Source organism: Oncorhynchus masou, chromosome 8 (assembly GCF_036934945.1).
Source record: "Oncorhynchus masou masou isolate Uvic2021 chromosome 8, UVic_Omas_1.1, whole genome shotgun sequence".
In the NCBI taxonomy this organism is placed as follows: Eukaryota; Metazoa; Chordata; class Actinopteri; order Salmoniformes; family Salmonidae; genus Oncorhynchus; species Oncorhynchus masou.
This window is the reverse complement of record NC_088219.1, coordinates 10,801,202-10,812,966: the sequence shown is the minus strand read 5'-3', so window position 1 is coordinate 10,812,966 and position 11,765 is coordinate 10,801,202. Positions and strand designations below refer to the sequence as shown.

Genomic DNA, 11,765 nt, shown 5'->3' with positions numbered 1-11,765 from the left:
ATCTCTCTCCATCTTTACCCCCTCCCTTCTTTGTTTCCATAGCGATGAGTCGCAGCATCGTACGACAGAGTAAGTTCCGGCACGTCTTCGGACAGGCGGGGAAGACGGAGCAGGGCTATGATGACATACGCGTTTCCAAGGTGACGTGGGACAGCTCGTTCTGTGCCGTCAACCCAAAGTTCCTGGCCGTCATTGTGGAGTCCAGCGGGGGCGGAGCCTTCCTCGTCCTGCCCCTCTCTAAGGTAAGTCAGCCCTTAAAGGCAACAACAAAGTAGACACCCTGACACTTTTTTTTTGGTAAACAGCTAAGGGATGGGGCTGGAGGTTTCAGTCAAACCTTAACTTGTTATGGCTGGGGGCAGTATTGAGTAGCTTGGATGAATAAGGTGCCCAGAGTAAACTGCCTGCTACTCAGTCCCAGTTGCTAATATATGCATAGTATTACTAGATTTGGATAGAAATCACTCTGAAATTTCTAAAACTGTTTGAATGATGTCTGTGAGTATAACAGAACTCATATGGCAGGAAAAAACCTGAGAACAAATCCAACCAGGAAGTGGGAAATCTGTAGTTTTTCAAGTCTTTGCCTATCGAATATACAGTGTCTATGGGGTCAAATTAGTTCAACTGTCGTAGCCAATCAGAACCAAAAATATAAGCTTGTTTTACTCCAATGTTTGTAAATAAAGTAAATATTTTTTTACAACCCACCATATAGCCTCAAAACCTGGTTAAAACTATACATTTGATATCATGGATGGTCTCTATGCATCCATAGTCGTCTATGAATTTGAGCTTGACATCCCTCAGCTTTCTACAGAAACAAGAGACAGATGCTTTTGTTATTGTTTCAGCTGCTGATTGTCGCTTTATCCGTTTTTGACCTTTGCCCTGTATATTTGAACTTATCCTGAAAGTCGTCTGTCATCCATGGTGCGGATTTGTTTCAAAAGCCACTACCAGTACTAACCTAACTTAATAGCCACTGCCAATCAAATGGGAGTGATAGGGAAAACTCAGGGACAAGTTCAAATCAGCAAAACACAATGCACAGACATCGCACTGTACTTGACTTTTAAAGGTGATTTATGCTTCAGCTGATATCCGTGTCATTTACATCGAATGTGATCTCTGCTAAAGTCAGGGAACTGGCCTTTGAAAGTCAAGTGCAGTGCGATGTCAGTTTGTTTGAATCCCAGCCTTGGTTTGAAGTTCCTCAGAGGTGATTTAACAAAATATTTTGAACACGATGAGCTTTCTGTGTTGGACAGTTGAATTGGACTGTGTTGTCAGATATATACATCTCAGTGAACTTCTATAGTCTGAGCTAAGTCTTAGGTCCCAGATTGTGTTTTGTTAAAATGTCAGAGTGGTGTGTTACCTTTCTCTAGTCTAGCTGATATGCCTGATGGGAACAGCGTTCATTGTGTGAGCACGACTGAGGTCAATTGAAAAGTTATATATTCAGTCAATATTGTGTTTGTGTGAGAGTTCACTTCCAATCAGTGGCATAACGCAGTTTCACAGGACCCCCCCGTAAGGTGCGAGCAAGTCCCCCTTTCCCAAAATGTTATTTTTACAATTATTTTGGGGGATTTATTTTGCTATGGGGCAAAGAGATCAATTTTCTAATTTTATAGCTAATGTCATGTTATTTTGCACATTTTGCCATGAGGCTGAGAGAAAATGAATCCCCTCTCCCCTCTCTCTCTCGTTTCGCCCTTCTCTCCCCCCTGCTCTCCCAGAGTCTCACGTTTCAACCTTCTCTCTACACCCCCTGCTCTCCCAGAGTCTCACGTTTCAACCTTCTCTCTACACCCCCTGCTCTCCCAGAGTCTCACGTTTCGCCCTTCTCTCTATCCCCCCTGCTCTCCCCGAGTCTCACGTTTCGCCTTTCTCTCTATCCCCCCCCTGCTCTCCCCGAGTCTCACGTTTCGCCTTTCTCTCTATCCCCCTGCTCTCCCCGAGTCTCACGTTTCGCCTTTCTCTCTATCCCCCCCCTGCTCTCCCCGAGTCTCACGTTTCGCCTTTCTCTCTATCCCCCCCCTGCTCTCCCCGAGTCTCACGTTTCGCCTTTCTCTCTATCCCCCCCCTGCTCTCCCCGAGTCTCACGTTTCGCCCTTCACTCTCCGAGGAGTTTTTGTAGCCTACTTTTACATTGTTGGTCTTGAGCTACGGCGTGGCGACTGCCAACGGGCACAGACGTCAGTTCAGCGTATGGTTTTGATTTACATTTGGTTGAGTTGTCAACTAACGTGAATTCAACGTAACAATAACAAAACATGTCACCACGTCATTGGATTTAGGTGTTACGTTCTGACCTTAGTTCCTTTGTGATGTCTTTGTTTTAGTATGGTCAGGGCGTGAGTTGGGTGGGCAGTCTATGTTCTTTTTTCTATGATTTGGTATTTCTGTGTTTGGCCTGGTATGGTTCTCAATCAGAGGCAGCTGTCAATCGTTGTCCCTGATTGAGAACCATACTTAGGCAGCCTGTTTTCCCCCTTTGAGTGGTGGGTGATTTATATTTTCTGTTGTGTGTCTTCACCAGACAGGACTGTTTCGTTGTCGTTTCGTTCTTTCACTTTGTTGTTTTGTATTTCAGTGTTCAGTTTGATTCATTAAATATTAACATCATGAACACAAACCACGCTACGCTTTGGTCCTCACCTTCTTCCACCAACAACGGCCGTGACATTAGGTTAAAAGTTGGGTGAAAAAAATACTAAATTCCCTTACGTTGATGACTTTTTTCAAATCCAATCAGTTTTCCACGTTGATTCAACGTTATCACATTTATGTTTTGGTTGAAATGACTTGTAAACAACGTTGGTTCAACCAGTTTTTGCCCAGTGGGATACCCTGCCATATCCAGTGGGATACCCTGCCGTATCCAGTGGGATACCCTGCCGTACCCAGTGGGATACCCTGCCGTACCCAGTGGGATATCCTGCCGTACCCAGTGGGATATCCTGCCGTACCCAGTGGGATACCCTGCCGTACCCAGTGGGATACCCTGCCGTACCCAGTGGGATACCCTGCCGTACCCAGTGGGATACCCTGCCGTACCCAGTGGGATATCCTGCCGTACCCAGTGGTTTATCCTGCCGTACCCAGTGGGATACCCTGCCGTACCCAGTGGGATATCCTGCCGTACCCAGTGGGATATCCTGCCGTACCCAGTGGGATATCCTGCCGTACCCAGTGGGATATCCTGCCGTACCCAGTGGGATATCCTGCCGTACCCAGTGGGATATCCTGCCGTACCCAGTGGTTTATCCTGCCGTACCCAGTGGTTTATCCTGCCGTACCCAGTGGGATATCCTGCCGTACCCAGTGGGATATCCTGCCGTACCCAGTGGGATATCCTGCCGTACCCAGTGGGATATCCTGCCGTACCCAGTGGGATATCCTGCCGTACCCAGTGGTTTATCCTGCCGTACCCAGTGGTTTATCCTGCCGTACCCAGTGGGATATCCTGCCGTACCCAGTGGGATATCCTGCCGTACCCAGTGGGATACCCTGCCGTACCCAGTGGGATATCCTGCCGTACCCAGTGGGATATCCTGCCGTACCCAGTGGGATACCCTGCCGTACCCAGTGGGATACCCTGCCGTACCCAGTGGGATATCCTGCCGTACCCAGTGGTTTATCCTGCCGTACCCAGTGGGATATCCTGCCGTACCCAGTGGGATACCCTGCCGTACCCAGTGGGATATCCTGCCGTACCCAGTGGGATATCCTGCCGTACCCAGTGGGATACCCTGCCGTACCCAGTGGGATACCCTGCCGTATCCAGTGGGATATCCTGCCGTACCCAGTGGGATATCCTGCCGTACCCAGTGGGATACCCTGCCGTACCCAGTGGGATACCCTGCCGTACCCAGTGGGATATCCTGCCGTACCCAGTGGGATACCCTGCCGTACCCAGTGGGATATCCTGCCGTACCCAGTGGGATATCCTGCCGTACCCAGTGGGATATCCTGCCGTACCCAGTGGTTTATCCTGCCGTACCCAGTGGGATATCCTGCCGTACCCAGTGGGATATCCTGCCGTACCCAGTGGGATACCCTGCCGTACCCAGTGGGATATCCTGCCGTACCCAGTGGGATACCCTGCCGTACCCAGTGGGATATCCTGCCGTACCCAGTGGGATATCCTGCCGTACCCAGTGGTTTATCCTGCCGTACCCAGTGGGATACCCTGCCGTACCCAGTGGGATACCCTGCCGTACCCAGTGGGATACCCTGCCGTACCCAGTGGGATATCCTGCCGTACCCAGTGGGATACCCTGCCGTACCCAGTGGGATACCCTGCCGTACCCAGTGGGATATCCTGCCGTACCCAGTGGGATATCCTGCCGTACCCAGTGGGATACCCTGCCGTACCCAGTGGGATATCCTGCCGTACCCAGTGGGATATCCTGCCGTACCCAGCTGACATCACTGATTCCTTGGGGGCCGTAGAGATTCTCACAAAAGTTTGCTCTACCGGGGCTCCCGAGTGGCGCGGCGGTCTAAGGCACTGCATCTCAGTGCTAGAGGCATCACTACAGACACCCTGGTACAGACACCCTGGTACAGACACCCTGGTACAGACACCCTGGTACAGACACCCTGGTACAGACACCCTGGTACAGATACCCTGGTACAGACACCCTGGTACAGACACCCTGGTACAGACACCCTGGTACAGACACCCTGGTACAGACACCCTGGTACAGATACCCTGGTACAGATACCCTGGTACAGACACCCTGGTACAGATACTCTGATTCCATTCCAGGCTGTATCACAACTTGCCGTGATTGGGAGTCCCATAGGGTGGCGCACAATTGGCCCAACAGGGTTTTGGGACCGGGGAACATCACATTGATGCAAACATATTCTGATCTCTGAAACTGACAGTAAATCTGAACAACTGTCTGTCTATCTATTAGTGAAAAACAGACAGACAAAGAGAGCGAGGCGGAGAGAGAGAGTGAGAGAGAGAAAGAGAGGAACACTGCCGCTACCTCGCTCTCCAACCAAGGTGTGTGAAATGAAGAGCGAACTGAAATGACTGAATATCCTGTTCACTTCAGAGTAAAGAGAGTTTTTTATATATATATATATATATATTAGAGGGCTGGACAGACAGAGGGAAGAGGAGTGGGAGAGACATGGTTATACTGTATATTAGAGGGCTGGACAGACAGAGGGAAGAGGAGTGGGAGAGACATGGTTATACTGTATATTAGAGGGCTGGACAGACAGAGGGAAGAGGAGTGGGAGAGAGGAGGAGACATGGTTATACTGTATATTAGAGGGCTGGACAGACGGAGGGAAGAGGAGTGGGAGAGACATGGTTATACTGTATATTAGAGGGCTGGACAGACAGAGGGAAGAGGAGTGGGAGAGACATGGTTATACTGTATATTAGAGGGCTGGACAGACGGAGGGAAGAGGAGTGGGAGAGAGGGAGAGACATGGTTATACTGTATATTAGAGGGCTGGACAGACAGAGGGAAGAGGAGTGGGAGAGACATGGTTATACTGTATATTAGAGGGCTGGACAGACAGAGGGAAGAGGAGTGGGAGAGACATGGTTATACTGTATATTAGAGGGCTGGACAGACAGAGGGAAGAGGAGTGGGAGAGAGAGAGAGACATGGTTATACTGTATATTAGAGGGCTGGACAGACAGAGGGAAGAGGAGTGGGAGAGACATGGTTATACTGTATATTAGAGGGCTGGACAGACAGAGGGAAGAGGAGTGGGAGAGACATGGTTATACTGTATATTAGAGGGCGGGACAGACAGAGGGAAGAGCAGTGGGAGAGACATGGTTATACTGTATATTAGAGGGCTGGACAGACAGAGGGAAGAGGAGTGGGAGAGACATGGTTATACTCTATATTAGAGGGCTGGACAGACAGAGGGAAGAGGAGTGGGAGAGACATGGTTATACTGTATATTAGAGGGCTGGACAGACAGAGGGAAGAGGAGTGGGAGAGACATGGTTATACTGTATATTAGAGGGCGGGACAGACAGAGGGAAGAGGAGTGGGAGAGAGAGAGAGACATGGTTATACTGTATATTAGAGGGCTGGACAGACAGAGGGAAGAGGAGTGGGAGAGACATGGTTATACTGTATATTAGAGGGCTGGACAGACAGAGGGAAGAGGAGTGGGAGAGAGAGAGAGACATGGTTATACTGTATATTAGAGGGCTGGACAGACAGAGGGAAGAGGAGTGGGAGAGACATGGTTATACTGTATATTAGAGGGCTGGACAGACAGAGGGAAGAGGAGTGGGAGAGACATGGTTATACTGTATATTAGAGGGCGGGACAGACAGAGGGAAGAGCAGTGGGAGAGACATGGTTATACTGTATATTAGAGGGCTGGACAGACAGAGGGAAGAGGAGTGGGAGAGACATGGTTATACTCTATATTAGAGGGCTGGACAGACAGAGGGAAGAGGAGTGGGAGAGACATGGTTATACTGTATATTAGAGGGCTGGACAGACGGAGGGAAGAGGAGTGGGAGAGACATGGTTATACTCTATATTAGAGGGCTGGACAGACAGAGGGAAGAGGAGTGGGAGAGACATGGTTATACTGTATATTAGAGGGCTGGACAGACAGAGGGAAGAGGAGTGGGAGAGAGGAGGAGACATGGTTATACTGTATATTAGAGGGCTGGACAGACAGAGGGAAGAGGAGTGGGAGAGAGGGAGAGACATGGTTATACTGTATATTAGAGGGCTGGACAGACAGAGGGAAGAGGAGTGGGAGAGACATGGTTATACTGTATATTAGAGGGCTGGACAGACAGAGGGAAGAGGAGTGGGAGAGACATGGTTATACTGTATATTAGAGGGCTGGACAGACAGAGGGAAGAGGAGTGGGAGAGACATGGTTATACTGTATATTAGAGGGCTGGACAGACAGAGGGAAGCGGAGAGGGAGAGACATGGTTATACTGTATATTAGAGGGCTGGACAGACAGAGGGAAGAGGAGTGGGAGAGAGAGAGACATGGTTATACTGTATATTAGAGGGCTGGACAGACAGAGGGAAGAGGAGTGGGAGAGACATGGTTATACTGTATATTAGAGGGCTGGACAGACAGAGGGAAGAGGAGTGGGAGAGACATGGTTATACTGTATATTAGAGGGCTGGACAGACAGAGGGAAGAGGAGTGGGAGAGAGGAGGAGACATGGTTATACTGTATATTAGAGGGCGGGACAGACGGAGGGAAGAGGAGTGGGAGAGAGGGGGAGACATGGTTATACTGTATATTAGAGGGCTGGACAGACAGAGGGAAGAGGAGTGGGAGAGACATGGTTATACTGTATATTAGAGGGCTGGACAGACAGAGGGAAGAGGAGTGGGAGAGACATGGTTATACTGTATATTAGAGGGCTGGACAGACAGAGGGAAGAGGAGTGGGAGAGCGGGAGAGACATGGTTATACTGTGGAGTCTGAATCCCTTAACAAAGATGAGAGAAAATGACTATAAAATAAATAAAAATACTGAGCTATATTGTATTTTACTTTAAAAAAAAGTTGTATTATACTAATACAATTGCTCAGAGAAAGAGTTGGTTTTACAAGTAATATTTTTTCTCTTCTCAAAAAGCTAGGGTTGATCATTTTTGACACCCCTGTTTTCAATACCTTTCAACGCATCACCTTGTGAGGATCAAGGCACTGGGCTTTTTCCTAAAATGTTTTATGAGTTGGAGAACCCATTGGGAGGGATCTTAGACCATTTGTCCATACAGAATCCATCCAGATCCTTGATATCCTTCGTCTGCACTTGTGTTCTACACTCTTCACTTCAAACCACAGGTTTTCAATAGGTTTCAAGTCCAGAGACTGAGATGGCCATTACAAAATGATGATTTTGTGTCCAGTTAACCATTTCTTTGTGGATTTTGATGTGTGCTTGGGGTTATTGTCTTGCTGGAAGATCCACTTGTGGCCAAGTTCCAGCCTCCTGGTAGAGGCCACCAGGTTTTTGGCTAAAATGTCCTGCCACTGGGTCAAGTTCGTGATGTCCTTGACCATAACGTCATAGATCCACCAACATATTTTACAGTAGGTTTGAGGTTATTTTCTGCTCATGCATTCTCATTTCGACGCCAAACTCACCACTGGCCAAAGAGCTCTATTTCCATGTCATCCAACAAACATAAACGCCTTGAGTTTACTAAGCGGCGTTGGTACTTGGATTTGAACCAGTGCTTTGGTCAGATGACATGAAAATAGAGCCCTTTGGCCACGCACACTAGTGGTGGGTTTGGCGTCGAAATGATTACTTGTTAAACAAAATATCTTTCTCTGGGAAATGGTATTGGTATAAAATAATATAATTTCCCCATTTTGTTGAGGATACAATATAATTCAGTATCTGTATTATTTTATACAGTCTGTTTTGCTAATCTTTATCAAGAGTGCCAATCATTTCAGACCCCACTGTACATTAGAGGGCTGGAGAGTCAGTCTATATATATCTGTGCTGCTCTCCATCCATCCTGTGCAGGATTCGAGCCAAAAGAAAAACTCCCCTTTCAACACCTCATCAGGCTGCTATAAATACACACCTCAGGGTGGTAGGATGTGTGTGTGTGTATGTATGTGCGTGTGCGTGTGTACGTGCGTGGGTATATGTGTGACGGGGTTGAGAGACGCGTTGTTCAAATTAACGGAACAGGACGTGGTGAAATAGCACAGGAAGTGACATCATTGGTCAGGAATGCACATGTTCCTGGTGTGTGTTTCAGGCATGGCTAAAAGAAAGAAGTGTAGTATGTGAAATGGTGTATGATGCGTTGTGTAGTTATGGTTTGAGTTCAGTCTTTATTGTCGGTCCCACTGTGCAGATGATCAGATGTTAAACAGCTCAGGAATCACATCATTATTATATAGCTATCTCCTAAGATGTGGTGCATAACTTCTACATTTGTATTGTTATAGCTATCTCCTAAGATGTGGTGCATAACTTCTACATTTGTATTGTTATAGCTATCTCCTAAGATGTGGGGCATAACTTCTACATTTGTATTGTTATAGCTATCTCCTAAGATGTGGGGCATAACTTCTACATTTGTATTGTTATAGCTATCTCCTAAGATGTGGGGCATAACTTCTACATTTGTATTGCTGTTGCTAAAATAGAGTTTTTCTAACTAGAGTCTACACTGTGTATATTGCAGTGTAATGTGATGCTGTCTGCCTGTCTGTCCTGTCCTATGTGATGTAGATGGGTCGTCTGGATAAGAACCACCCGTTGGTGACTGGCCATACTGGGCCTGTCTTGGACATCGACTGGTGCCCTCACAACGACAACATCCTGGCATCCTGCTCAGAGGACACCACAGCCATGGTAAGGCTGGCAGCCTGTGTGTGTGTTATATCATAGGAAAACATTATAATGTATCAACTGTCAGTGTTTTTAAGAACTGTCCCTGGTCTGCTGTTCATCTAATGATCTGTTAAACCAAAGGTCCTGACTCTCCGTGGTCAGTAATGATCCCATGAGGAGTACTATAGTAATGTAGTGTGGGATGTTAGCCTCGGTGTCCTGCCTAAACGCCTCACTTATAACAAGGGCTGAGGACTCAGGTTTGGTGTGTGTGGGAAAATAGAAAGGTGGGTGGTGTTAGGGGGACGGCGTGTTAGGTGGAGGGAAGGGGTGGGCGGGCGGTCGGGGGGTTTGGGTTGTTGGGGTAACGGCTGGTTGGTATTTATAAACATGTGTTAACACAGCTCCCCTGAATACCCCTCTGCCTCATCCACCAATCAGATGACAGAGCCTCTCAGGATGAGCAGGGATGAGATATCAAAGCTGTGTGTGTATGTGTGTGTGTGTGTGTGTGTGTGTGTGTGTGTGTGTGTGTGTGTGTGTGTGTGTGTGTGTGTATGTATGTGTGTGTGTGTGTGTGTGTGTGTGTGTGTGTTTGCAAGGAATGTGGTTTATCAGACCTAGTGCTACAGTCCACCAAGACCTTGCATCACAAGGGCAGCACAAGGACAAGTGTGTGTGTGTGTGTGTGTGTTTCTTGCGTTCTGGTTTTATCAAAGAGGGAACGTGTTGATGGAAACAAGGGATTTTGTGATAAAGAACACATATAGTATATATTACAGTGATTTCAAGCTAAAGGAGTAGATATCATATGGTGATACAGTCAGTAGGATTCAAACCAGAGGTTCTGTCTTGTAATGGCTGCTTGTGTGAACTAATGATGTACAGCACTAGCTGTTTATGATGCCATGTGTTACTACACTGATGCCTTTGTGTGTTCTGGAAATGGGATAGAGCATGGTCGGTCGGCCGATCGGTTGGTCCCAGCTCTCTTCAGGTCATTGACCAGGTCCTGCCGTGTAGTTATGGGCTGATCCCTCACCTTCCTCATGATCATTGATGCCCCACGAGGTGAGATCTTGCATGGAGCCTCAGACTGAGGGTGATTGACCGTCATCTTGAACTTCTTCCATTTTCTAATAATTGCGCCAACAGTTGTTGCCTTCTCACCAAGCTGCTTGCCTATTGTCCTGTAGCCCATCCCAGCCTTGTACAGGTCTACAATTTAACCCTGATGTCCTGACACAGCTCTCTGATCTTGGCCATTGTGGAGAGGTTGGAGTCTGTTTGATTGAGTATGTGGACAGGTGTCTTTTATACAGGTAACGAGTTCAAACAGGTGCAGTTAATACAGGTAATGAGTGGAGAACAGGAGGGCTTCTTAAAGAAAAACTAACAGGTCTGTGAGAGCCTGAATTCTTACTGGTTGGTAGGTGATCAAATACTTATGTCATGCAATAAAATGCAAGTTAATTACTTAAAAGTCATACAATGTGATTTTCTGGATTTTTGTTTTAGATTCCGTCTCTCACAGTTGAAGTGTACCTATGATAAAAATGACAGACCTCTACATGCTTTGTAAGTAGGAAACACTGCCGATTTAGCAGGTTATCAAATACTTGTTCTCCCCACTGTAGATAGCAGCTGTCCAGGCTTGACATTGTGACCAGAGAAGAAGGCCTTAGCTGTAATGTCATCCTTTGGATTTCACAGACAAAAAGACATGGCTTACTGGGCCAGCTAACTTGGCTATCATTAGAGTGTGATTATGTGTGTGTGAAGGGGGGAGAGAGTGTGTGCTTGAGTTTGAAAACACACACACACACCAAAAATTGGTGGGGGGGGGGTGGTTGGAGTAGCACATTTAATTGAATTAGTATGGAAAAATGTTCTCTAAGATATAGTACTGGAATTAGGTCATAGCAATGTTCTTTGTGTCCCAATGTGTAACGGTATTATGTGTCCCCCTGCAGGTGTAACGTTGTATTGTGTCCCCCTGTATGTATAACATTGTATTGTGTCACCATGTAGGTGTAACATTGTATTGTGTCACCATGTAGGTGTAACATTGTATTGTGTCACCATGTAGGTGTAACATTGTATTGTGTCACCATGTAGGTGTAACATTGTATTGTGTCACCATGTAGGTGTAACATTATTATGTGTCCCCCTGTATGTATAACATTGTATTGTGGCCTTGTGTAGCTGTAACATTGTATTGTACCAGCATGTAGGTGTAACATTATTATGTGTCCCCCTGTATTTATAACATTATATTGTGTCCCTGTGCAGGTGTAACATTATTATGTGTCCCCCTGTATGTATAACATTGTATTGTGTCCTTGTGTAGCTGTAACATTGTATTGTGTCACCATGTAGGCGTAACATTGTATTGTGTCCCCTGTAGGTGAA

General features: G+C 46.9%; 1 protein-coding gene across 2 annotated transcripts in view; it reads left to right on the top strand.

Annotated features, from left to right (window-relative positions):
• The window catches only part of LOC135544063 (coronin-6-like), a 44,388-nt gene that overhangs the window by 7,516 nt on the left and 25,107 nt on the right, over positions 1–11,765 (top strand). For both annotated transcript variants that reach the window (XM_064971430.1, XM_064971429.1), the window contains exons 2-3: positions 43–242; positions 9,252–9,374. In XM_064971430.1, the coding sequence (XP_064827502.1) occupies positions 45–242; positions 9,252–9,374 (321 nt within the window). In that variant the 5' untranslated portion in view covers positions 43–44. The remainder of the gene's footprint in view (positions 1–42; positions 243–9,251; positions 9,375–11,765) is intronic.